Here is a 26,786-nt window from a genome sequence, read left to right as displayed (position 1 = left end):
TCAGTATTTAAAATTTATAAACTGTTTCAGCTTACCTGAGACCAATTAGAGAGAGCCAGTGGTTCACAGAACACTAGAAGCATGTGTAGCTGGCTCAAGGAAATGGCACAGACCCAGAGGGTAGGCATGCCTGATAGAGCCAAAGTAAAGTGGGGCCTGCCAGGAGCACCACCAGACATGACCGAGCATAACAGGAGTTCTCCCAGCAAGAGTCTTCAGCAGCAACTCCAGGCAGGGAGGTTATCCCTCAGCGATCTCCAGTCTAGGCACCAGATCAGAGCAGCTGCTCAGGACAGAGCGGTAAAGGATCTGAAGCTCACCAGGTGGGTCTATCCACTCCTGTACCATTCCCCACCACTTCACCCAAATGCCATCTTAGTGAAGAACAGGGAGGGAGAGGAAATGTGAAAATCAAAAGTTTGTATATTTAAAAATTAATATTACCTGCATCAGACTAATTACTCATTTTAGCTTCCCCCACCTACCTCAGCCTGTCCATATCCAAATTGGGAAGGGACTTGTAAGGAAGATCAGCCCAGAATAGAAAATAAGAAAGAAATCATTCTCTCTGCCTGTGATTCCATAAGTAACCACTGTTTCTGACTCAAAATGTTATACATGTACCACATATTCACTCATCTACTAATGGGCACTTGGGCTGTTTTCAGATCTTAGCTCTTGTAAATTGTGCTATGAACATAGGGGTGCATACATTCTTTCTGATTGGTGTTTTGGGATTCTTAGGATATATTCCTAAAAGTGGGATCACTGGGTCAATGGCAGTTCCATATTTAATTTTTTTAGGACACTCAATACTGTTTTCCACAGGAGCTGCACCAGTCTGCATTCCCACCAGCAGTGCACGAGGGTTCCCTGTTCTCCCCATCCTCACCCACATTTGTCATTTGTTGATTTGTTGATGGTAGCCATTCTGACAGGTGTGAGGTGATACCTCATTGTCGTTTTAACTGGCATCTCTCTGATGATCAGTGACTTTGAGCATTTTTTCATGTCTCTTGGCCATCTGTATGTCCTCTTTGTAGTAGTATCTATTTAGGTCCTTTGCCCATTTTTTTTATTGGATTGTTTATCTTCCTTTTGTTAAGTTGTATGAGTTCCTTATGTATTTTGGATATTAACCCTTGATCTGATGTATCATACCTAATATGTTCTACCATACAGTGGGCTCCCTTTTAATTTAGTTGATGGTTTCTTTTGCTGTGCAGAAGCTTTTTATTTTAATGTAGTCCCATTTGTTTATTTTTGCCTTAGTTTCTTGCCTTAAAAGATGTATCAGTAAACATATTGCTATGAAAAATGTCTGAGATTTTGTAGCCTATGGCTTCTTCTGGGACTTTTATGGTTTCATGACTTACATTTAAGTCTTTTATCTATTTTGAGTTTATTCTTGTGTATGGTGTAAGTTGGTGGTCTAGTGTCATTTTTTAGCATGTATCTGTTCAGTAACAACATTTTTAGAGCAGCAGAAGGCATCACATATTTCATTCACTTTTCTAGCCTTCCCAAATGTGGGTAAGTGCCAGCAGTCTTGTGATTAATGCTTGATGAAAGGCATGTGGCACTGCTCATTCCATTTGCAACACACCCTCTTTCAGTATTCACAGTGGTGACAGGCAGGGAGGGGGCACTCTAAGCCTTTATTGTTTTGCTCTGGCAAGCTGCCCATCATCTAGAACTGTGATGTTCTGTGTTCAGGGGCATTCCAGCAACATCCTTTGAGAATGCGGTATACTAACAATGAGGGTGACAGGAGGAGGTAGTTTTACTTTACACAAGGTAGACAGGCTGAACACGTTCAGGACACCCTTCAAATACCCAATGATCATTTCAAGATCCATTAATTATCTGTTAATCATAGTTCTCCAGATAAGAGACCAGGTGGTACATCTAAGTCCTCTCATTCATCCATCCACTTACACAGGCATTCATTTAACTAGCTTTATTTATTGCTACACAATGGGGGAAACCACTGAGGATACACGGAAGAACAAGATATAGCCCCTGCCCTCAAGAAGCTCAGAAGCTGGTAGCAGAGGTAGACTAGTAAAGCAATATACTGCCAATTCCTAGTTAGGATCAGAGATAGGCCATCTGTTAGCCTAGAGCAAAATTTTAATGAAGTAATGTGCTGGCACATGGTCAGTGCTCAAAAAATGTTAATTGTTTTTTCTATCCTCTCTTTACTGATACTCATAAAAAGTGCTGCCAAAATGTAGCACTAAACCCAGGTGGCCCAAGACAAAATTCTGTTGAATTCATAAATGAGGATAATTATACAAACTCAGCGTGTTGTTGAAGAGTCAATGATATAATGATATTAAAACCCTATACAAAATTTGACCCATAAGAATTACTCAACTATGTTAAGCTACTATTCCTTCTCTTCTGAAATAAATATAAAAGTAAAAAAGATACTTGTTTGGTGACCTGCCCTATAAAAATTTATTAAAAGTGGTGATTCATAAGGTGGTTGCTTCCATTGATTTAATTATCTGAGAAGGACTTCAGTGGTACAATGATTTTTTATGATCTGATTGTATCAGGAGAGCCTGATAAAATCAAAATCCATCATTCATCTATTGCAGGGATTAATTAATTATACACTGAGTGGCCAAATTATTATGATCTCTGATCGCACAATAACCTAGCCACTGTGTGTGTGTGTGTGTGTGTTAGAGGCCCGGTGCATGAATTCTGCATGGGTGGGGTCCGGCCAGCCTGGCCAGGGGGAGGGGACATGGGCAGTTGGCTGGCCTGCGTGCTGGTCGAATTCCTGGTCAAGGAGACAATTTGTATATTAGTCTTTTATTATGTAGGCAATACAGTAAGTGGCCAGATTATTATGCATTCAAAGTTCATAACAATCTGACCACTCAGTGTATATGTCAAAGACATTGGTATTTACATGAAAATCACTGTGGCTTTTGTACAAGTGGCTGCAATGGACAGGAGACCTAACATTCACTCTCTCTTACACAATTTCAGAAAAAGTGCTGAGGGCACCATCTCCACTCAGTCCACACATGTGACTAAAAACACATTAAGATATCAGGCTAAAAATTCTTCTATTTTTTTTTTTTAATTGAGGTATAATTGACATACAACATGTGTTAATTTCAGATTAAACATGATTGCATATTTGCATACATTGCTAAATGATCACCAAATAAGTCTAGTTAATACCCATCACCATACCCAGTTACAGAATGTTTTTGTGGTGAGAACAAAAATATATATTTTTGTCATTCACAGATTTAGTACAAAGAAGTAAACTCAACAAATGCCTGTTGATTCATCAATATGCAAATCATATCTTATATACATTTAAATAAAATGTGTCTAGCTTTGTGTAAATTACTATATTTATAAAAATGATAATGCATAGCTATGTGCTAGACACTGTTCTAGAAGCTCCTCTCCAATACTACCCCTTTTCAAATGCTGTGTTCACAAATACTCTGAATTCTCTTCCTTCTGAATACATGGTAAGATAGCACTTCCCAGCCTCCTTCAATTGGGCAGGACCATGGGACCTGCTTTGACTGTTGAAGTAGAACTGATATTTGTCAATTCTGAGAAGAAGTCTCTAAAAGGCAGGGCTGGATCTGCCAAGCCCCTTTCCCAAGTTGGTGAAGTCTGTTAGCTCACCAGCTATTAATAAAACCCACCAATAACACTCAATAGTTGAAGTCACTGAGATTTGGATGTTGTCTATAACTAAAATATACTCTAGCCTATCCTGATTCATACAAGATAGTATTTCCCCCCCACTATTCTATCATTTAGATTATTTACTAATCCATCATTGGCTCTGACACCACTCCCAGAAAGCAGGGCATAAAAATCACCGTTTTAAGCATTTTTATAGAATAAAAAATTTATATATCCCTTTATTTTTGAAAATTCTACTTTTCAAAAAGTCATTACTAGTCTTCCTTTCTTTCTTCCTTCCTTCCTTCCTTCCTTCCTTTCCTTTCCTTTCCTTTCCTTTTCTTTTCTTTTCTTTTCCCTTCCTTCCTTCCTTCCTTCCTTCCTTCCTTCCTTCCTTCCTTCCTTCCTTCTTAAGAAAATACACATACCCCTAATTCGCCTTTGCAAAAAAATCAAATAATACCTCTACCTATATAAAAAGTGAAAAATCAGTTCTGGCAGATTTTTCTAAAAGAAAAATCAATGGAAAAATATCCTCAGGTGAGGCTTAAAAAAAAGTGAAAAATCATCAGACTGCTTACCTTGATTATTTTATATGCATATATAGATGCTTTTTTTTAAGTGGAAGAGGTATCACAAAAATAGTATACATATTAACTTTGCAACCTTCCTGCATTATAGTCCATAGATAGCTTTCCAGTTAATTGCATTGTATGGCCACAACATAATTTACTTAAACATGGTCTTACTGATTTTGGCTTGTTCCACTTTTTTTTTTTTAAAGAGTGGAAGGGAGGTGAAGAGACAGAGAGGAAGACATATTGATGTGAGAGAGACACATTGACTGGTTGCTCCCTCCACTACTCCTCCTCCCCTCTCCCACCCCACACACACACCTCTGTACCAGGGCCGGGGGATCAAGCCTGCAACTGAGGTACCTGCCCCTAAACAGAACTGAACCCGGAACCCTTCAGTCTGCGGGCCAAGGTTCTATCCACTGAGCCAAACCAGCCAGGGCTTGTTCCACATTTTAATTTAATTGCAATGCTACAATAAACATCCTTATAAAATCATGCAAATATTTCTGTAATATTCACCCCAAAAAGTCAGTTTGTGGAGTCAAAGGTATGTACATTTCACATTTTGACAGTAGTATTTATCAGACTGCTCTCCAAAATGATGGTATCAGGCTAACAGGACTACCAATAACAGAAAATAGTGGCTTTTCTCCCTAGATCCTTACGAAACTGGATATTGTCAAATTTTCAAAATATTTATCAAGCTGAGAATTTAAAGTTTTATTTTAATTTACATTGCTTTAATTATTTTGTTTAAATAATTTTTACTATCTGTATTTTTTTCAGAAGTATCCGCCTCTCCATATTTTTTGTTTTTTTAATAGTTACTATTTTATCGCTTATATTGTAGAGCCTTTGTATCTATTATAAATATTAAGATTTTTTAAAAATATATAACCCACTGGGATGTAATCGGTGCACTCAGAGTTGAAGTGCTGTGAGTGAGAGGGAATCTCTCAAGCCCCACAGGTACTGCTTCCATGAAAGAAAAAAGAAATTCCTCCTGAACTACATCTCCTCTCATTTCTTCCAGTCAGCTCCATTTTAATCCCATGGACTACTGTCATATGTACGGTCTGCTGTTGACACAAACATTGTTAAGTGGTGTCCAAAAACAATCAAATACAGATGAAATACAGATAAACAGAGAACCCTAAGAACAAATCTACAATGTATGTTTTTCATGATTGTTGTCCATTAACAGATTTGACAGTATGCTTTTTCCCCGGAAATCTCGCAAGTAAATGGTACAATCACACCAATCCTTACCAAACAAATAACATTATTGGATGCAAATAACATTACTTGGTTGCCTTACTTTTCATATCTGCAAAGATAGAATTATATAATATCTAGGAGTGAGAAAAATTAGAAATGAGAATGAAATATGTGTACTTAAGCAAGTACCCATCACCTGGTACTAGTTAAAATAATTTTTGCTAATAATTCCACACAATAAATACAAAATACTTAAGTACATTTGAGGAAAAGACTATTTCCTTTTTAAAAAGTGTTCAGCCAAGCTGAAACTGGTTTGGCTCAGCGGTAGAGCGTCGGTCTGCGGACTGAGGGGTCCCAGGTTCGATTCCGGTCAGAGGCATGTACGTTGGTTACGGGCACATCCCAGGTAGGGGGTGTGCAGGAGGCAGCTGGTCGATTCCAGTCAAGGGCATGTACCTTGGTTGCGGGCACATCCCCAGTGCAGGGTGTGCAAGAGGCAGCTGATTCTTTCTCATTGATGTTTCTAACTCTCTATCCCTCTCTTCCTCTCTGTAAAAAACCAATAAAATATATGTTTTTTTAAAAGAGGCTAAAATCAAGGTGTCAGCATCCAGTTCCTCCTGCAGGCCTCAGGGAAGAATTTATTTCTTGCCTCTTCCAGCTTCTAGAGGCTGCTGGCATTCCTTGACTTGTGGTCACATCATTCCAATCTCTGATTCCATATGCACATTGCATTATCCTGACTCTAATCTTCCTGCCTTCCTCTTTTAAAAATCTTTGTAATTGCCCTCGTAGCTTTTGCTCAGTGGATAGAGCATCGGCCTGCAGACTAAAGGGTCCCAGGTTTGATTCCAGTCAAGGGCACAGGCCAGGGCTGCAGGCTTGATCCCCATATGCTGGAGGCAGCCGATTAATGATTCTCTCTCATCATTGATGTTCCTCCCCCCCGCCCCTTGATCCCTTCCTCTCTGAAATCAATTATATATACACAAAAGGAAAACAAAAACGTTCTGATCTCTCTGGGAACACCCCAATAATCAAAGACAATTTTCCCATCTCAAGGCCCTTAACTTAATCACATCTGCAAGTCCCTTTTACCATTTAAGGTAACATATTCATAGGATCTGGACATTAGGATGGGGGCATCTTTTTTTGAGAGGATGGGGTACCATTCAGCCAAAATGTTCTTGGAGAATGTCTCCAGAATCTGAGATGTGGGGTAGGGGTGAGGAGAAGCACTTTCATTATTATTTTAAACTAGAGGCCACGTGCACAATATTCGTGTATGGTGTGTGTGTGTGTGTGTGTATGTGTGTGTGTCCCTCTCAGCCCAACCTGCACCCTCTCTAATCTGGGACATCCCTCTCACAATCCAGGACTGCTGGCTCCCAACCGCTCGCCTGCCTGGCTGCTGATTGCCCCTAACCACTCCCCTGACAGCCTGATGGATGCCTAACTGCTCCCCTGCCAGCCCAATTGCCCCTAACTGCCTACCCCTGCTGTCCTGGTCAACCCTAACTACCCTCCTCTGCCAGCCTGGTCGCCCTAACTGTCCTCCTCTGCTGGCCTAATAACCCCTAACTACCCTCACTTACCAGCCTAGTTGTCCCTAACTGCCCTCCCCTGCTGGCCTGGCACCCCCCAACTGCCCTCCCCTCTGCCAACCCCTGCTGACCTTCTTGTGGTGGCCATCTTGTGTCCACATGGAGGCAGCCATCTTTGACTACATGGGAGCAGGCATCTTGAGAGTTGGAGTGATGATCAATTTGCATATTACTCTTTTATTAGATAGGATTCTTACATTGAATACATAGTTTTCATTAAAAACCTAATATATATACCATATTTCATCAGCCTTAAGAATCCATGGGTCATATTTATTTCATTTATGATTGAGAAAAAAAAATACTGACTAAACTATGATATTCATTGTTATATCATGGTAAACTGTTTGCAAAAATGCCCTCAGAAATCCCACTCCTTTGCAATGTGACTTGACTGCTCCTCTCATCAAGAGGCAGAGTCGATTACTCCACTCCTTGACGCTGGGTTTGGCCTTGTAACTTGTTTTCACTAATGGGACACTGACTCATCCAGAAGCTGGAAAAAGCACGTGCACAGTGGGGCTGGCCCTCTCTCTGCTGCTGCCTTTCTGCCGTGTGAACAAGTCCAGGCACGTCTACCCGCCGCTCCACCCAACTCACTGAATCTTACGCAAAAAAATAATTGTTGCAACCTACTAATCCTGACGACAAAAAAGCATTAAATAACAGTGAAAAAAATGTGGATCTTCAAATCAATGAAATATGGCTTTTCAGTGTAATAGCAGCATGTAAGTATCTATAAAAAGTATGTATATGAGAAGAATATATAAAGTAAGAATTCTTACACCACATTTGGCTGCTAAAGATTATTTTTGCTTCTTTTCTGGTTTTCAGTTACTGTACTTTTCATATAGATGAAATCACTGAATAAGTAAGTGATCACTGGCAGAGATACTGCTTTCTGACACAGATTATTAGAGCAAGATAAATTATCGTGTCCATTCGATAGAAAAGAAACTAACACCTTCTAGAATTAAATGGTAAAAAAAAAAATTATTACTTTTTCATTAAGGTAGCTACTGTGAATCATAAATTAAGAGTAAAAGCCCAGGCTTATGTGGCTCAGTTGGTTGAGCGGAGTCCTATGTACGAAGAGGTCTCCTGCTCAATTCCTGGTCAGGGCACATCCCAGATTGCAGGCTTGATTCCCCCAGTAGGGGTATGCAGGAAGCACTGATTGATGTTTTCCTTCCCCTTTCCCTTCCCCTGCCCTTTCCATTCCCCTTCCCCTTCCCCTCCGTCTCCCCCTCCCCCTTACCCTCCCCTCTTCTTTCCTTTCCCTTTCTTCCTTCCATCTTTTCCTCCCTCCCTCCCTTTCTCTCTCTCGCTCTCTCTTTCTCTCGCTTCCTTTCTCTTCCTCTCTCTCTAAAATCAATAAAAACTATTTTTTAAAAGAAGTGACAATGCTGGCAAATATCTTTGAATTTAATTATATAAAGTGTATAGCTTTATTACAAAACTGAAAATACATTGTCACAGTGTGAGTTCTAGTATTATTACATTTGTAATTTTTAAAACAAAATGATTCTAGACACAAAAGAGGTTCTAGATCCCTCTCATTACAATGCTGCATTTATAGTCTTGCTGTGACCTTCTTGTTCATGCCTCACTGATATAAACCTACTACTCTTCCCATTTTGCACATAAGGAAGCAAAGGTCCAGGTAATTGAGAACTTCTGTGTTCAGAGCTGGTAACTGGTTCTGCTGAACCCAGGTCTGACTTCAATGTCCACTCTCTCAATCCAATGTCTTCCTTGTGGACAATGCCCATTTCTAAAATCCAGAAACCGACCTTTCCCCACTTGTATATTTTGTTAAAAGGTCAAACGACAGCTACATTGTGAAAGGTGAATTTCCTACTCTGTTACTTTAAAATCTAGTTTCTGGATTATCATAATAGCTATCATTTACAGAGTGTTCATTTCCCAAATAACTAGTCATAATAATACCTGATGTGGGTATATCATTGAAAGTAAATAAGCAAGAGAAATAGCTGCTTTACCCCTAAATAACTTCTATATATAAAAAGAATTACATAAATTCACAGATTTATTTAATGCACAGTGTTGGATGCTTATAATATACTTGACACCGTGGTTGGGACTACAGATACAAAATAGCCACCAAAAAACAAATCTCCTATACTTTTGACTAGGGGATGTAAACTAAATTCATGCATTTTCTGATATCTAAAGGTTTTATCATGTGCCAGGAACTGTATACACAACTCCTTCTGTTCTTTAATCCTCACAAACATCATGGCACATTTTAAAAATGAATTCAACCTCTGTGAGAGAAGCCATGCAGGTAGTAAGTGAAGGAGCTGGAATGTAATCCAAGTAGTCTACCAGGCTTTCTTTACCACCCAACACTGCCTTTTGCAGTCTCTGTCTTGTGCTTTTTTATTTAAAACTAGAGGCCCGGTGCACAAAATTTGTGCATAGGGGGGTGTCCCTCAGCCCAGCCTGCACCCCCTACAATCTAGGTCATCTCTCTCACAATCCAGGACTGCTGGCTCCCAACTGCTCACCTGCCTGCCTTCCTGATTGCCCCTAACCACTTCTGCCTGCCAACCTGATCACCCCCTAAACCACATGTGTCAAACACAAGGCCCGCGGGCCAAATCCAGCCCGCCAGGCCTTGCAATGTGGCCCGCACCGCGCTGTCATCACTGCACTCCACTGTCAGTTTATGACATTGTCAGTTTATGACTGTTCAGTAAACCATTCGGCCCGCGATTTAGGCTGGATTTTAGATTTTGGCCCCTTCTCTGATTGAGTTCGACACCCCTACCCTAAACAATCCCGACAGCCTGACTGATGCCTAACTGCTCCCCTGCCAGCCTGTTTGCCCCTAATTGTCCTCCCCTGCAGGCCTGGTCACCCCTAACTGCCTTCCCCTGCAAGCCTGGTCCCCCGCAACTGCTTTTCCCTGCAGACCTGGGTCCCTCCCAACTGGCCTTCCCTGCAGGCTGGGTCGCCCTCAACTTCCCACCTCTGTTGGCTTGGCCACCCCTAACTGTCCTCCCTTGGGTGCATAACTGTTTCTTAAATAGAAATTATGACTTAATCTGATCCTAATTACTAAAAGAGCCTCTCTTCAAGAGTTTCTGTTTGATAAAGCAGGGTCATAATGAGATGCTCCTCTCAACATGTTCAGGGAAGAACCTTTCAGTGAAGAACATGAAGCAGAAATTTCTGAGGGAACAAAATGAAGGAGCCAACTCTAATATAAACACTTAAACTAAATGGAAACTTTGCCAATAAATGTTATAAATTGCCACGCATTATTTTTGAAAGAAAGTAATGTTTATAACACAAAGGATGGATTCCAGCCCATGTTGATATTTTGCTTGGCTTGAAAACTTTTTTAAAACAATTTTGCATTAAGTCTAAAAATTAAATGTCTTCACATGAAAATCTGGATTTCTACAATAGTAGTTATTGAAAAATCCAGCGAAGAGTTGAGAAGCAGCTGTTCTCTTCCATTAGGCAAACACTCTGTAGTTTACTACAATCCCCATTATTCCCTCTTATACTACTGACAGTGATACCCCACCCAGTTGTAAATTATTATTCTCAAAGCATGCTGCTTCCCTCTGGTGCCCATGGCCTTGTGAGCCTGTGACCCTGCTTTACAAATAATTTTCACAGGAAGACTAAGTGATAAAAGTGTGGTTTTAATGTGGGTCCTACAATTCCCTCTCTTATCTTTTTCTACCAGAGGGCACTGCTTGACAATAGCCCATGAACAATTCTATGATTCTACTAATTTGGGGCAAATTAGTCACATTATAAAGTAAAGAAAACATTCTTCAATATCTTACTCAAAATGCCACTGAGAAAATATGGCCAGATTTGAAGATTTGGTTGTTTTCCATACAACTTAAAAGCCATGAGTGTCCCTCGAAAAGTGCTTCCCAACCTTTTTACAGCACTGAGTAACTAGTCAGGGGTTTCCCAGCCAAAAGCACGCAGTCCTGGGGTCCAGCTGCTCTCAGCCTTACCAACTCATCACACCTCTAACTTAAACCCCCACAGGGGAACTTATGCTCCAGATATTCTGGAACAAAAATAGTACAAAACATAATGCAAGTTTAGAAAACATGGTGGTTGTATGTTTACAAATTCTTCTAGCAGTTCAATATCTGGCATCTAAACAAGAAAAGCAAATGAATGACTTCAGGTGATTCTAAAAGGCTGTCAAGAATTGACAAACTTTCTGATATTTCTATTTACCAGATTAATTGATTAACTTTAGAGTGGTCAATGGCCAAGGCACTTACATACATTAATCATAAAGTCTCAGATCTATATTCATGAACTTAAGAAACCACAGATCCCAGATATCAGGATTTAGATTACAGCATTCAGGCCAATCTGGGAATGTGTTCCAAGGAAAGGCAGTCCTGCAATACTAGTAGAGTGGCAGAATTGGGTGTAAGGGGAAGAGTTATAATCAGTTTGGTAAGAGTTATGACCAGATGTGAAGCTGAAAGCCAAAGAGCCATATTCAACCATAAGGATGAAAGCCATGTGCTGGAGATGAATAGAAAGAGATAAAGACCACCTATCTCCAGATGTTTTGTTAGGTGAGAGAAAGAAGCCTGTACTTGGTTAAGCCTAACGAAAAATGCCTCCACTCAGCCTACAAGGTCTTTCTCATTCATGGGCCCTGTTTTCCATCAATAAATGCACAGTCTTCCTAAATAGTACTCAGTCATATCTACAATTCTGTAATACCAATACTTACAGCAGGTAAAAAAAGAAAAAAGGGGCATCACAAAGGTGTCAAAATGGATGTCTATACTCTTTCTACTTAATTAGTACTATCAGTTGTTGATTGGTTAGCTGAAAAGCTAGCTTTTCCTCTGAAAAACTAGGTTAGCCTGTTGTGATTTCCAAGAAGGCTACATACTGGTCCTTCTATATCTTCTTAGAGTGAGAGATGAGTAGCACAGTGAGAATGAAAAGAAGGGCTGTGGAGACAGATGATCCAGGGTGCACATACATCTGATTCCTCATCTTTCAAATAAGAGTAAAATACAAGCTTCATAAAATCTTCTTGAGGATTAAATAAGAAAAGACATATAAAGGGCTTAACGCAAGGCTTGGCGCATGGGATGCACTCAATAAATGTTAGCTATTATTATATACTGTTAATATCCTTGAATTTTTTCAGTCTCATCCCTGAAATAGGATGCATACTGTGTCCATGTGTGCTTAAGGATCTAGTTTTATGTCATTTTTCTTTTTTTAGTTTTATGTCATTTTTTAAAGTTTGTTAAATGCATAATTAAATATTATATTTTTAAACAGAAAAAAATCTCTTATTTCACCATGTGTTCTGATTTGGAGTTTAGAAAATATGGTTACCATATGGACTCTAATTATTAGTTCAGAAATTTGTCACATCACAAGCTTTCATAGTGAAATACCTACCCATTCCTCACTTTATATTTACTAAAGGAAAATAGAGGTCAACATGTCAAATCAGCAAATGAGAAGAAAATGGTTATCTGAAACATGTCAAGTGCTATATAAACAGATTTCAAAGAAAAAGGGGCAATGAAAGTCATGAGAAAAGCAAGAGTCAGTGCTCATTATTCTGCTGCTACTAGAGCAATAACCAACATACCAAGCTACAAGGGCATCTGCTCATCTCATGCCCACACCACCCCGTGGCCACATGCTGAATTGTTAACCTTCATCTGTTTCCTGAGACTTATCCTCCCTCCCCCCCCCCCCCACCCCCCATCCACAGGCTTAATAGTGATTGCCATATGCCTGCAACATGACTACTCTTCTGGCCAATCTCAGAGTGGACAGCTAACCCTGGCTAGATCTGGGACTCAGAGCCTGATGTTAATCTCTCCCTGCCTATCTAGATTGTAACAGGTAAAATTCAGAAGCAGCTGGCAGCCATGTTCTGCCATGTGGACTACTAAGTAAGAAACACAGGAGGTCAGTGTGAGCAAGAGAGAAGAATGAAGCAGACAGAAAACCATGAGGAGAGGGAACTTCCTAGTTTTTCATATGCTCCAGTTTTGAGTTCTATTCCTAAGGCCCAAATGCATGTCTGTCCTTGTATTCTGCAAGATACTTGAGCTTCCTCCCAGGAAACGCCAAAGCTGGTTTCTGTTCACAGTATCAAGAAAACCCAAGAGACTCCACCATTACACATTACTAGAAGGCGACTTGTTTGCAGTGACCCTCTCTCTCACTGTGAACTAACACACAACACAAAATTCTATCGCTCCAGTTTTGCCTATTATGTTCCAAGTCCCGAGCTAGAGACCTTGAGAAACAGGGATGAGGAGACCACAGCATAAGACAAATAAAAAATTCCAATGCATGTGAGGAAGTGTTTTGATAAATACATGAAAAGTGTGCTGAAGGAGGAAGAAGCAGCCACATATTAATCCCCACAGCAGTTCTACAAGTAAAAGTTTATAGCTGCTAAAGCAAAAGTGCCCACAGAGATCTATATCAGGGTACTGTCAGAGCATGTGCCAATCCTATCAGTTTTCCTTTCACAAAACCTTGAAAACCACAAGTGGGAGAGAGCTTAACTCTTTTCAGAATAGCCTTCTGATTTTTACTTAGGTATGTACTATCACCTTAAAAAGAAGTATAATTAATTTTTAAATGTAACCATAAGTATCTAACTACTTTACCTGAGATTTTGCGTTCAAATAGTCAAAACTTCAGCTTTGATATATGAATTAATTATTCCCTATGGGAAATAAACTACCAAGTAGCTAACTTTTTTCTTAACCTTCAAATCTTGATTCACCCTGGCTGGCATGGTTCAGTGGTTAGAGCATAGATCTGGACACTGAAGGGTCACAGGTTCAATTCCCAGTCAAGGGCACATATCTGGGCTGCAGGTTTGATCTCTAGCTCCGGTGGGGACTCATGTGGGAGGCAACCAAACTATGTGTCTCTCTCATACTGATGTTTTCTTTTTCTCTCCTCTCTCTTTCTCTCCTATTTCCCCCTCCTTTCCACTCTCTCTGAAAAATCAATAGAAAAAATTTCCTCAGGCAAGGATTTTTTAAAAACACGTATTTCTTTTGTATTATGGTTACTTAATTCTCAATTTGTGGCACTCTCCTAGCTAAAGTGCATATCAAATAACTGTTTCAAAATTTTGACCCATTTTCTCAACAAATCCATCTGGTATTTGCCACCAGCTTTAACCTCACTTTTCCACATATATAAGAATGGACTTTCATGTGAAACCCAGAGTTTTAAACCTTGGCCATTCATTCAAACTCCTAAAAACATTGTATATGGACAAAATCTGTTCAGTGGGACTTTGGCCCATTAGTTGCTAGTTTACAAAGCCCAGGCTTCCAGTTGAGCGCAGCTCAGTTAGAATTTCATCCCGACCTCCACACATTCCCTGTGGAAGACACAGCCCTGCCCTCTAGCAAACTAGTGAGGGCAATGGGCACACCACTGCAAGACAAGGTGGCAAATGGAGAGAGAGATAAAAGCCTGCAAAGGAGAACAAACACCCACTGCTATACTCCTCTCCTGACCACTGGCTCTCACAGGGTAAGTTTCAGAAGAGGCAGTAAAAACGACAGAGTAACCCCACTCTTATATACCCAGAGAACTAAAGGGGCTCAGAACTATACAAAAGCAAATAAAATTTCAACAGCCCCGCCCCTTTATGTACCTAGGGTAGATTCTTAAAACAGTCCTTAATGGAGCCACAGCAACAGAAAAAACAAAACAAAACAAACAAACAAACAAACAAAAAAAAACTTGCCTACTGAGAGGCATAGTGATATCATAAACAAAATATAAAACTTTACTGAACATATATGCTCCAAGAACAATGCCAGGTAATGCAGGAATATCATTTCATGTAAACCTCCCAACAGCCCAAGGAAGAAACACTATTCCCAATTTACAGGTGCAGAAACTGAGACACTCTGAAATTCTAAAGTGCAGGAAAGAGCCAGGCATCTGGAGTCAAGTGATTCCTCTCCCATTAACTCACTGTCCTGGCCAGAGAGACTCAGGCTATTATTGTAGACACCAACGGCAAGCAGTCAAGAACAACTCATTAGCTAGAATAAATAAAAGTATGGAACTAGTATCTAAAAAAGCAAAGATCCTCAAAACATAACAGAACCCACAGAAGGCCTTGTTGATTTATGAGAATTTAATGTTGAGATTAAGGTAATTTTACAAATAAATATGAAGCATAAGGGCTATTCAATAAATGATTTTGAAGTAATTCAACAGTAAATTTTTAAAAAATCATTAGAATATTCAATTTATACCATCCAGTAAAATACAGTACAAATAAATCAACAAGTTTTTTCACCAAATTACATAACTAAGATGAAAGAAAAATAAACATTCAATGAACCTCTGGGTAAAGAATTACTTCAAAAGGTAAGTGTTTTCTATGTTAAAAAAAAAAGGGGGGGGGGGGGCCCGCAAACAACAGAGTATAAGACTTTACCTGGATTTTAATAGATGTAGTGTTAACATCCATACTATATATATGGAATGTATATACAAGAAATTGTTCAAAGAGCCAAGACAATTCAATGGATAAATGGGCAAAAGGCAGAAAAAAAAATTCACAAAAGGAAAAATAACAAGTAAATAGGAAAATATTCACTAGTTAATCAAAAAATACATATTAAATGTCAATGAAGTACCACTATAAAGTAAATTCTAAAGAATTTTTAAATAATAATAACCATGGCTGGTCAGATGTGGCAAAACTCATATTCTCATATGTCACTATAAATATTGCAAGAGGCCCCGTGCACGAAATTCATGCACCGGAGGGGGGGTAAGGGGGTACAGGGTGGCAGCACATATCCCTCAGCCCAAACTGGCCCTCTCCAATCTGGGACCCCTTGGGGAATGTCCGACTGTCCACTTAGGCTCGATCCCACCCTAAATGGGCAGTTAGACATCCCTCTCACAATCCAGGACTGCTGGCTCCCAACTGCTCGCCTGCTTGCTTTCCTGATTGCCACTAACCGCTTCTGCCTATCAGCCTGATCATACCTTAACCACTCCCCTGCCAGCCTGGTTGATGCCTAACTGCTCCCCTGCCAGCCTGTTTGCCCCTAACTATCCTCCCCTGCAAGCCAGGTTCCTCTAACTGCTCTCCCCTGCAAGCCTGGATCCACCCTAACTAACAGCCTTTCCCTGCAGGCCTGGTCACTCCCAACTTCCCTCCTCTGCTGGCCTGGTCACTCCTAACTACCCTCCCCTGCAGGCTTGATCGCCCCCAACTGCCCGCCTTTCAGGCCTGGTCCTCCCAAATGCCCTCCCCTGCTGTCGTGATGGCCACAACTGCCCTCTCTTGCAGGCCTGGTCCCTCTCAACTTCCCTTCCCTGCTGGACATCTTGTGATGGCCATCTTGTGTCCACATGGGGGCAGCCATCTTGTGTGTTGGAGTGATGGCCAATCTGCATATTACTCTTTTATTAGATAGGATAGAAGCCTGGTGCATGGGTGGGGGACAGCTCGTTTGCCCTGAAGGGTGACCCAGATCAAGGTGGGGGTTCCCTTGGGGCATGGGATGGCCTGGGCAAGGGGCCTGTGGTGGTTTGCAGGCCAGCCATGCCCCTGGCGACCCAAGTGGAGGCCCTGGTATCTGGGGTTTATTTATCTTCTACAATTGAAACTTTGTAGTCTGGAGCAAAGCCAAGCCTCCTGCTCACTCTGTGGCTGCCTCCATTTCTGTTGGAATTTATGTCTTCTATAGCTTAAGAAACTTGGCTTCCTCCATTGCAGGGGGCAACCCTAGCCTCCTGCTCTCTGCAGCTCCGTGGCTGCTGCCATTTCTCTTTGGTTTTATCTTCTATCATTGAAACTTTGTAGCCTTGAGTGGAGGCCTAGGCTTCCTCTGTTGCCTGGGAAACCCAAGCCTCCCTCCTGCTCTCTGTGGCTGTAGCCATCTTGGTTGGGGTTAATTTGCATATTCGATCTGATTGGCTGATGGTTAATTTGCATATTGCTCTTTTATTAGATAGGATATGGGCCACAAATCTTTTTAAAAGCAATACGGCAATCTTCTTACAATTTTCCTGAAGAAATAATCTAAAATTCAGAGGAAACAACATCTATATGCACAACAATGTTCATTATAAAATTTACAAAACTGAAAATAATGTAAATAGCCAAAAATAAGTAACAGATAAATTACTATGTACCTACCACAATATCAGCACCTTGATAGAGGGCTGCCTTGTTCATGATAGAAAATCCAGGGCCAAGTTTATAATAGCACAAACATTAGATAAATAAGTAAATACTGAGAAAAAGGAAAATACACTGCCTCTCAAAATGATGGTTAAAGATTAGATAGTTGGTGGCTCAATTTTAAGTAGGGGCAAGAATATAAAAGTACAATTAGTCATTGTGATAAGATAGTCGGCAAACTCATTAGTCAACAGAGCCAAATATCAACGGTACAACAATTAAAATTTCTTTTGAGAGCCAAATTTTTTAAACTTAAACTTCTTCTAATGCTACTTCTTCAAAACAGACTTGCCCAAACCGTGGTATTTTGTGGAAGAGCCACACTCAAGGGGCCAAAGAGTCATATGTGGCTCCCGAGCCGCAGTTTGCCGACCACAGTGCTAAACAATTATTCTTTATTATGGTTAAATTATCTTTATTTAAAATGTAAACATACCTGAGGATTACTGTTATGATTACTGAAGATATAAGCTAATCCTCAGAAATTGAAAAGCTAAAAAAATTTAATAACTAGCTTGGCCAGTGTTGCTAAATGGTTGAGCATTATTGACCCAATAAATAATCTAATAGGTTATTTATTAGATTCCAGGTCAGGGCACAATGCTCAGGTTTCAGGCTCAATCCCCAGAAGAGGGCATGTAGGAAGCAGCCTTTCCATGTTTATTTCATTTATATTTTTATCTCTCTATCCCTCTCTTCCTTTCTTTCTCAAAAGCAATAAAACTATATCTTTAAAACCTTGAATAACTAATGGAAAATGATTAAAATCCCTAAACAGCTCTGTATCATAGGTAAATCTGCCCAACTAAAAAATATAATTATACAGAGAGGTTAACAACTGACATTTATAACTTACATGAGACATCATTTCTGAGTCCTAACTCAGTAACAAATGAACATAGGAAGCCAAAACACATGCACTCCTGTTATTTTTTTTTTTTCTGAACTTTCTCTGACTCTGGGCTGAAAGAGCTTATCTTATTTTCTTCTAACTTGGAGCGTTCTAATGAGACAAGGTCAATTTTATGATGATCCCAGTGGGAATACAGAAAGGCGAGGGATAAGTCAGGCTGGATGGAATGAGGGTCCTTAAATTGAACTGCATTTCCATCTTTTAGAACACCAAAGTTACAAACAGAGAGAAAGAGGGTACAAAACTTCGACAGTTTCGCTAAGGCAGCAATTTTCAACCTGTTTCATTTCATGGCACATATAAACTAATTACTAAAATTGTGGCACACCAAAAATACATTCTATTTTTTGCCGATCTGACAAAAAACAAAACAAAACAAAACAAAAAAACACCTATAATTTTGATTCATTCCCATCAGATTGGTATTATTGTGCTGGCCGATATAATTTTTTTACTTGGCAATCTAAGAAAAAAGAGGTCAGTGCCTCTGACTGAATAGTAGGTATTGAATGTTTTAAAAACTCTTGCAGAACATTTGTTGAAAATCGCTGCTCTAATGTACTGTATTTAAAGCTATTGTTCTCAAACCATTACATGTCATGCAATCCACTGAATGAATTACAACCATGATTTCTAAAAGGCTGCAATAGAACAGAAAATACCAGCAATGCAGCTCCTATTAAAAAGATGGCAATCTCTCTCTCTCTCTCTCTCTCTCTCTCTCTCTCTCTCTCTCTCTCTCTCAAATCAATTAAAAACATATCCTTGACCTAGCCGGCTTGGCTCAGTGGATAGAGCGTCAGCCTGCAGACTAAAGGGTCCCAGGTTTAATTCTGGCCAAGGGCCACATGCCTGGGTTTTGGGCTCGATCCCCAGTAGGGGGTATGCAGGAGACAGCTGATCAATGATTCACTCTCACCATTGATGTTTCTATCTCTCTCTCCTTTTCCCTTCCTCTCTGAAATCAATAAAGAAATATAATAAATAAATAAATAAATAAATAAATAAATAATAAAATAAAAACATATCCTTGGGTAAGGATTTTTTTTTAAAAGATACCATTTTATATAACTTTTGTTTGTTATATATTTGTATATGTGTCAAAATGTGTGTCTTTGGTAGCAATGCTAAATACATTTTTCACTATGATTTGTGATCAAAAAAGTTTCAAAAGCATTACTCAAGACAACCCAGGCCCTACTTGGGGGCCTGCAAACAACACAGAGCTAAACTACTCAGTATTTGAAATGAAAGGATTCATAAAGAATTAGAAATGTAGTGAATCCAGTTCAACCAGGTATCAGGTACCAATACAAAACAAACACCTCTCCAATATTTCATCCAGGAATAAACAGCTGCTGCCATCCCAAGGCTCAGAAATACATCTTACAGTTGCCTCACAAAGTGCGTACCACTTTTGCCTTCTGTGCACTTTTCACCATTTGAGGTTTTAGGATGATGTGATGCAGAGAAATGACACTTACCTAGTCATTATGTGAACAAATCATAGTGACAGTCCCAGCTAAGAAATGCTATGCCCTTCTTTGTTAGATGAAGGAACTGAGGCTTAGAGTGATGAGATGTCCTAGGAAATGTCCAAAGTCAATGTCGTACACACTAAATCAGACTCCCAGTACTTTTCCAAGAATCCTTAAATTAAAGGCACACAGCACCTGCCAGGAGACAAGTAAATGACTTTTTTTTTCCTTTTTGGTCCTATTAGTAAGTTTATTACATCACTGAGTTAATTTTTACTAATGACTAAATGAAACGTTTGAATGAGGATGCTCCCTACCCTTAAAAAAAGAGAGAGAGACTATTTATTAAAGTTGCACAAGGAAAAGTTTTTTGTTGTTGTTATTTTTATTTTTTTGTGTGTTTTTTGTTTTTGTTTTTGCATTAGGGAATTCCTAGGCTAATTGTGGCATTCTGCTTTAGAATCCCATTCCAAACAGATAATTAATCAGCCAGTGTTTGACTTCATTCAATGGACATAGATTGCCTATCTCTTTTGAGCTAAGTACTGGGAATCAGATCACTTTATAGGAGGGGGGGGAAAAAAAGAAAAGAAAAAAAAACAACACCTCACTCCCCCTTACCTGCAGGTTCTGCCTGCCTTCCAGGCTTGCAGATACAGCCATGTTGCATACATTGGTCCCGAATAAAGTCAGAATATAAGGAGGTAATTCCCTAGAACCTCCTACCCTATAACCCTCCACCATCTCCTCAGGGCCTTTTATGCCAAACTGCTCCCCAGACAGTCCAGAAAGAAGCTGGAAAATGAGGAACCCAAAGTGTCAAAGTTGGGCTTGTCCTTCGGAGATAGAACCCAATTAAAGCCAAAGCAGAGATACTCAGAAAAGGCCAATGGAATAAGCTATGTTCTATGACAGCAACAGAAATCTATCCCTTAAGTCAGATGGTTTTATGTATCTTATATTTCTTCCATTGGTATCCAGTAAAGTTCCAGGCTTTCTTTAACTGTGCTAAGGTGGTTTCAGGGTACCGTTTTATCCACTCTTGAGCCTGCAGATTAAAACAAGTCCACTATGGAACCATTTTACCTTTTTTTAGAACCCTTTGCTGGTGTGGTTCAGTTGGTTGAGCATCATCCTGGGTACTAAAAGGTCACCGGTTCAATTCCCAATCAGGGCACATGCCCAGGTTTCAGGTTTGGTCCTTGGTTAGGATGCATACAGAAGGCAACCGACCAAAATTAAAGAAAAGTAAAATGTACAGAACAAGAACTATGGAATCCAACCACTCTTCCACATCTGAAAATTCTTTTTTTCAATAATGAATCTTAGAGGCTGTGATTTTATTATCTTCTAAAATTTCCTAAAGAACCTTGTCATTTTCATGAATGAAGTGTGTACATGTGCTTAAAACACAATAGGAACCCACATGTTTGTTGATGGACTAAAATAAGTAATGCATGGACTTCCAAAGTTTTAAGACTGCCCACTCCAAACTTTTTCCCACAGTGTATATATCTGTCCACACAGTGCTTTATAGGTGGCCATAAACTTAACTCAATAAATGTCAATCAAATGTCTACAATAGCCCAGCTGGTGTGGCTCAGTGGTTGAGCATCGACCTATGAACCAAGAGGACCTGGTTCCCGGTCAGGGCACATGCCTGGGTTGTGGACTCCATCCCCAGTGTGGGGCATGCAGGAGGCAGCCAATCAATGATTCTCTCTCATCACTAATGTTTCCATGTCTCTCTCCCTCTCCCTTCCTCTTTAAAATCAATTTAAAAATATTTTTTTTAAAGTCTACAATGTTAAGATGCTATGCTTTCAGGAGCAACGTAAGTCTATCAGTCACTAACAGTGAATGTTTATTGAGGGCCTACTGTGTGCCAAAAAGGATACTAGACCCCAAAGATAATACAATGAATAAGACATACATATTATCCCAATAAATTCAGTTTTTTAAAAAGTGTTTGCCAATCTGATAGTATTTCCTTGTTGATTTAATTTACTCTTCTTTTAATTAGTATTAAGTTTATCAGCCATTTTTATTTTCTTTCTATGAATAATCCTATATTTTTAAAAAATATATATTTTATTGATTTTTTACAGAGAGGAAGGGAGAGAGATAGAGAGCTAGAAACGTCGATGAGAGAGAAACATCGACCAGCTGCCTCTTGCACACCCCTTACCGGGGATGTGCCTGCAACCAACGTACATGCCCCTGATCGGAATCGAACCTGGGACCTTTCGGTCCGCAGACCGACGCTCTACCACTGAGCCAAACTGATTTCAGCGAATAATCCTATATTTTATTAATGTATGCCACAAAGGAAACTAGTCTTTATCATATACGTTGCAAATGTTTTCTCTCACTTTTGATTTGCCTTTGGACTTTAGCTGGAGATTTCTCTCATTTAAAAAATTTTAATTTTTAAATAGTCAAGTTTAAAGTAAAATTTTTAAGAGGTGAAATTTATTTTTTTTTAAATTTATGGTTTCTGGGGATATTTCCAAACTTAAAAATATCTCCATGATTCATTGTCAAAGTTATCCATGTTTTTTTCTAGCATTTTTATGCAATTTTTACCTTTAAGTAATTGTACCATCTGGAATACAGATTAAGAATTAAGGATGACACTGAGCTTTATTTATTTTTTTTAATCCAAATGACTAACTGGTTTTTCCAGCATTGATTATTAAAGAATCAATTTTTCTTAAAAAAAAAATGTGCATAGCATCTTAGGGAACTTATGGAGAAGATAAAGGACAAGTTTCCATAATACTGTTTAAAATAGAAAAATGTTAAGTTTTCAAAGGTATAGATAGAGGCTACCAGAGTGAGGTCAAAAGGGAAACCAAGGTTTCAAAAGAACATATGGGTTATGGGACACTGCCACTCAGGAATGGGGATATTATCTGTGTCTTAATCTTACAGTTTGGGAATGAAACAAATAGTTTCTGGCTGAAGCAGTTAATGAAAATGGCTTTGTAGGTTTAGATAAAAATCAATATTCTATCTTCATATCTTTAGTAACAGTGATATTAGATTTTGAAAAGCAAAAATACAGATCAATCTCCTTTCATGAAGATCATAATCAAAAATGGGTTCTAAACAACACAGTTATTTTTCATGTTTGAGTACAGAAATACGTAATAAAATGTAATAATAAAATATACATAAAGAATAATCCTGGATTTTATGAATGGGCTTTATATTTAACCATAACTCTATTACTTACATTGTAAATTAGGAAAGTGAAAATTAAGGTAGTATATAGCTAAAAATCACATTGCTTTTGTCCAATAATCAAATGAAATTTATTTTTAAGTTTCTTTCATATATGACACTTCAGCTTCTCCAAATACTTTGAATGCCCCCCACTAAAGCTGTTTCCTTCAAGATAAACACACTGATAGGGGAATCAGATTGACTTAGCTAGGCTTGGCTCTACCACCAGCTATATGAATTTGGACAGGTAAATTTTCTGACCTAAATTTTCTCATATGTAAAATAAGTTGTTAAAAGCAAATAAGCTCTAAGATTCCTCTGAAGTTAAAAACAAACAAACCTCAAAGCCTACCCCTACTCCCAAACCATCAACCAAAGCAAAAAGTTCCAAAACTAATATTAAAGGAATTTAGGTTTAACTACCTTTCTCCTTTTACTTGATTCAGCCAACTTAAGAATTTCCTAATAGCAGTCCAGTTGACAGTTTCATCTCTAATAGTTTCAAACTGGAGAAAAGCGATGTGTATCCTATATTCCTTTAGAAACAATTCTGTAACAAAAAAAACTTTCTAGGTCCAGAAGCAATCTCTTTAATAGACTTGTGTCTCTATTGAAAAATTAAACACTCATGGGCTTCTTTGTGGATTTCAAAAGGTTTCTACATCAATGTATTCCATTTCAGCCATGAATTTCCTCTGTTTATTGCACACTGCTTTGCAATTGACATATGTTTACAATCTTTTCGATTGGATCTGCACAGAAAATAAATTCATGTGGCCATTTGTTTGCAGTATGATGTTGACAAGCACAACATATTCATCCTGGTTATACTGAAGAACCTATGATATGAATATAGCTAATAGGAAAATTTTTTGTGGCTACATTGTAAATAAAGTGCTGAAATGACTATAAAGACAGTAATGAACACTCTGCCTACAATTTTAGGGTATTCTCTACCGCAAGCATAATTTGAACTTACATTAAGAAAACCTACTGTTTTCTATATACCTCTACAGTGTTAAGCTTTTTAGAATGCTAGTTGATATCATCAAAACAACAATTCCAGAAAATACCCTAGCTACTAGATTCAAGTAGCATTCCTACGAACATTAGCTCTGTCAACATAATATCTGCATATTAACGGACATTAAATTAAATAAAAAACCCTTTTGTCTGACAAATAAGGGAGAATATTAAAGGCAGAACAAATGGCTCCACTTCTGCAAAATAAGCAAAATTAAAGGAAAAAAAAAAAAGAAGAAGAAAGGAAGCAAGCAAAGGGAAGGAACTCGAGAGCTATTTGCAGCATTGGTCCCTTGCAAATTCTGAAAAGGAAGGCAAAGGAGAGAAGGCGCTTCTTTTGGACAGGCACTTTTCCTTTGGCCAGAAGCCCAAAGTTACTCTTTTCACAACTTGCAATACCCATTGATTTCAGTATAAGATGTCTAATAAATGTGGATTCCATGGAAATGTCTGGGAGAAGAGTGGCATTTGCTTTCTCGGCTTGGAGCCCTAAGAACTGTACCAGAGCACTCGAAACCCCTCCGTTATTTTCGCAGAGGCAGCTGGGGGCATCCTCCTCACGCACACACCTGCAGGGTCCGGCGGCTCCTTCCTCTCCCCCTGCTGGCCTCAGAGCTGGACCAAGGTCCCGCGGCCCGCATACCGTTAGTCCACGGGCTACCCTGGCGCCGGCCGGCGACACCCGGCCCCTGGGAAGCCCAGAGATCACGCCCCTGTCCGAGCTCCGTGGCTCCGAGCCTCGCCGCGGCGGCGTGTAGCAGACACCGGCCCCGCCAGGATGCGCATTCTAATGAGAACTTGAGAGAGCGTGTCTACACTCGTGCCGACTGGGAGGTACAGCCCCAGCGCGGGCTAGGGGACCGCCGACCTGTCCCGCCCCTCCTCGCGGCGAAGGGCAGAGGTCCGTACCTGTCCTCGGAGACACTGATGACGCCCTCCTCCTTGGGAACGATCACGGCCATGTTCACCACCTCCTGGGACCCCTCGACCCGCTGCAGCAGGATCGGCTTGCGGGTCAGCGGCTTGGACTGGATCTCCGCCGCCATCAGAGGAGGGGGCGCGCCGGGAGCGCCGCTGCCAAACGTGCGGTGGGACGGCGTGGAGGAGACCGCTCGGCCGGAGGCGCGCGCTGAAACGAGGACTCTGGTTCGTCCGGACGGAACGGCGGGGACCCGCGATCATAGCCTGGCTGCCGCCTCAAGGAACCACTCTGCGCTCCCGGCTCGGAGCCCCGAAACCGCCAGCCAGCGCAGCAACCCAGCGCCGCCACCAGCGCAGGGGGCGGGAGCTGGGGGCGGAGCCGGGAAGGGGCGGGGCCTGCCGCAGGGTGTGGCCGCCGGCCCGGCCCAGGGTGGACGGTGCACTTCCGGAGGGCGTGAAGGAGGACGCGGAGGGGAGGAAACCTCAAAGGGGGCGGGGCGCTGGCGCCCAATGCGCGTGCGTCTGCCCGCTCGCCCACTTCCGCCCGCCCGCCCCGCCCCTCTGCAATTCCCAAACCCTCACAGGACATTTCCCCGGGACGCATGCGCCTTCTGTTCTCTGAGGTTTCCTCCAAGCCTCGCCACCGTCCACACCCACCGTGTAGTCCCCTCCCTTTTTAATCTCCCGGGAACGCGCTGGCCGGAGGCCTGCCCTCTCTCGCCCCAAAATTCTTCTAAAGAGGGCGGAGGGTGGGGAGAGGAAAAGCGCGCCGGGGCGAGGCCGGAAAAAGAAGCCAAGAGAGAGATGTAGTGGCGACGTGATTAATCATGCGCACGGGTTACCTGTCCGGAGCGGCTTTCTTAGTAACGTACGGCGGGAGTCGGCTCACCTCTCTCAACTTGCACTGGGCCCAGGTCCCCGAGTGACACTCGTGGGCTCCTGGGAGTTGTAGTTTCTCGGAGCCTTCTCTCCCTTGGCTTTAAGTGACCTATTGCCCAATTCTCTGCGCTCCTTGCCCGGGGAGCTCCGTAGCCTCCCTGGCCATTGGCCGAGTTCCGGCCAGGACTGACCTCTAAATGCAGGGAACTGACTGAACAGGCTATCCTATGCCCTTGGTTCAAGCCGCTGCCCCTAATAGTGTAAGTCTAGGGGTGAGGAAATAAGAGACTCTCTCATGTAAGTGTTTTTGAGGGAGTTTAGAGATCGTATGTGGTGTCAACAAACTATATAGGTGGTTACTAGCTAAGAGTACTTTAGCTCCCAAGTTAGGACTAGTATATCCTCCTTTCCTCCCTCTCCCCCCAAACTTGACCCCAGGCCCCATTGCTCCTGGTTCTGACTCCTTTCCATTCCCTAGCAATCCAGCCTTTCTAGCTTGCTCCAGAGACAATGGAGTTATTGTGATTATGTTGCCAGAAAGGGGACCTGGCCCTGACCAGGTTTGCCTAAGGCCCGCTAGTTGTATGTGGGTTCTCAACTTGGTGCAGGAAAATTTTCACAACAGGAATCCAGGTGAATTTTAGAGGACGTTTCTTAAAGTTGGGGACTGTGAAACAAGGGGCTGGGGAAATGAGCCTAGGCTGGTCTACTTTGACTCACTAAGAAGTCAGAGAAATGGGGGCCTTGGGGACAGGATCAGGGGCTTGTCTGGGACAAACTACTGAGCACATGCTCCTGGAAGGAAGAGGGAGTGCTGGGATCTTCCTTTGGAGGGGTTTTAAAGGCTGGGCATTTAGAGGAGGACCTCAATAGAATGTTCATCAGCTTTATGCTAATGTGTCAAAATTAGGTGTATTCTCTTAACTTGATCTACCCTTGGGTGTGGTTGGTAAATGGTGTATTTGGATTTCTGCTATCTCCCTCAGTAGGAGGATTTAAGCTATTTGCCCTCTGGTTGGG

General features: G+C 40.9%; 1 protein-coding gene across 2 annotated transcripts in view; it reads right to left on the bottom strand.

Moving 5' to 3' along the window:
• Window positions 1-25,821, bottom strand: part of WDFY2 (WD repeat and FYVE domain containing 2) — a 170,568-nt gene extending 144,747 nt beyond the window's left edge. The window contains exons 1-2 of one of the 2 annotated variants that reach the window (XM_084879439.1): window positions 25,730-25,821; window positions 24,876-25,095 (exon numbers count right to left, since the gene is read on the bottom strand). In XM_084879439.1, coding sequence (XP_084735565.1) covers window positions 24,876-25,012 — 137 coding nt within the window. In that variant the 5' untranslated portion in view covers window positions 25,013-25,095; window positions 25,730-25,821. Of the gene's footprint in view, window positions 1-19,721; window positions 19,745-24,875; window positions 25,096-25,729 lie in introns of those variants that run through there. The other variant, XM_084879440.1, reaches the window with a different exon arrangement.
• Between the last annotated feature and the right edge of the window lie 965 nt (window positions 25,822-26,786).

This window comes from Pipistrellus hanaki (assembly GCF_964339955.1).
Source record: "Pipistrellus hanaki genome assembly, chromosome: 3".
Classification (NCBI taxonomy): domain Eukaryota; kingdom Metazoa; phylum Chordata; class Mammalia; order Chiroptera; family Vespertilionidae; genus Pipistrellus; species Pipistrellus hanaki.
Note: the sequence above shows the minus strand (reverse complement) of the source record. Positions and strands in the feature narration are given on the sequence as shown.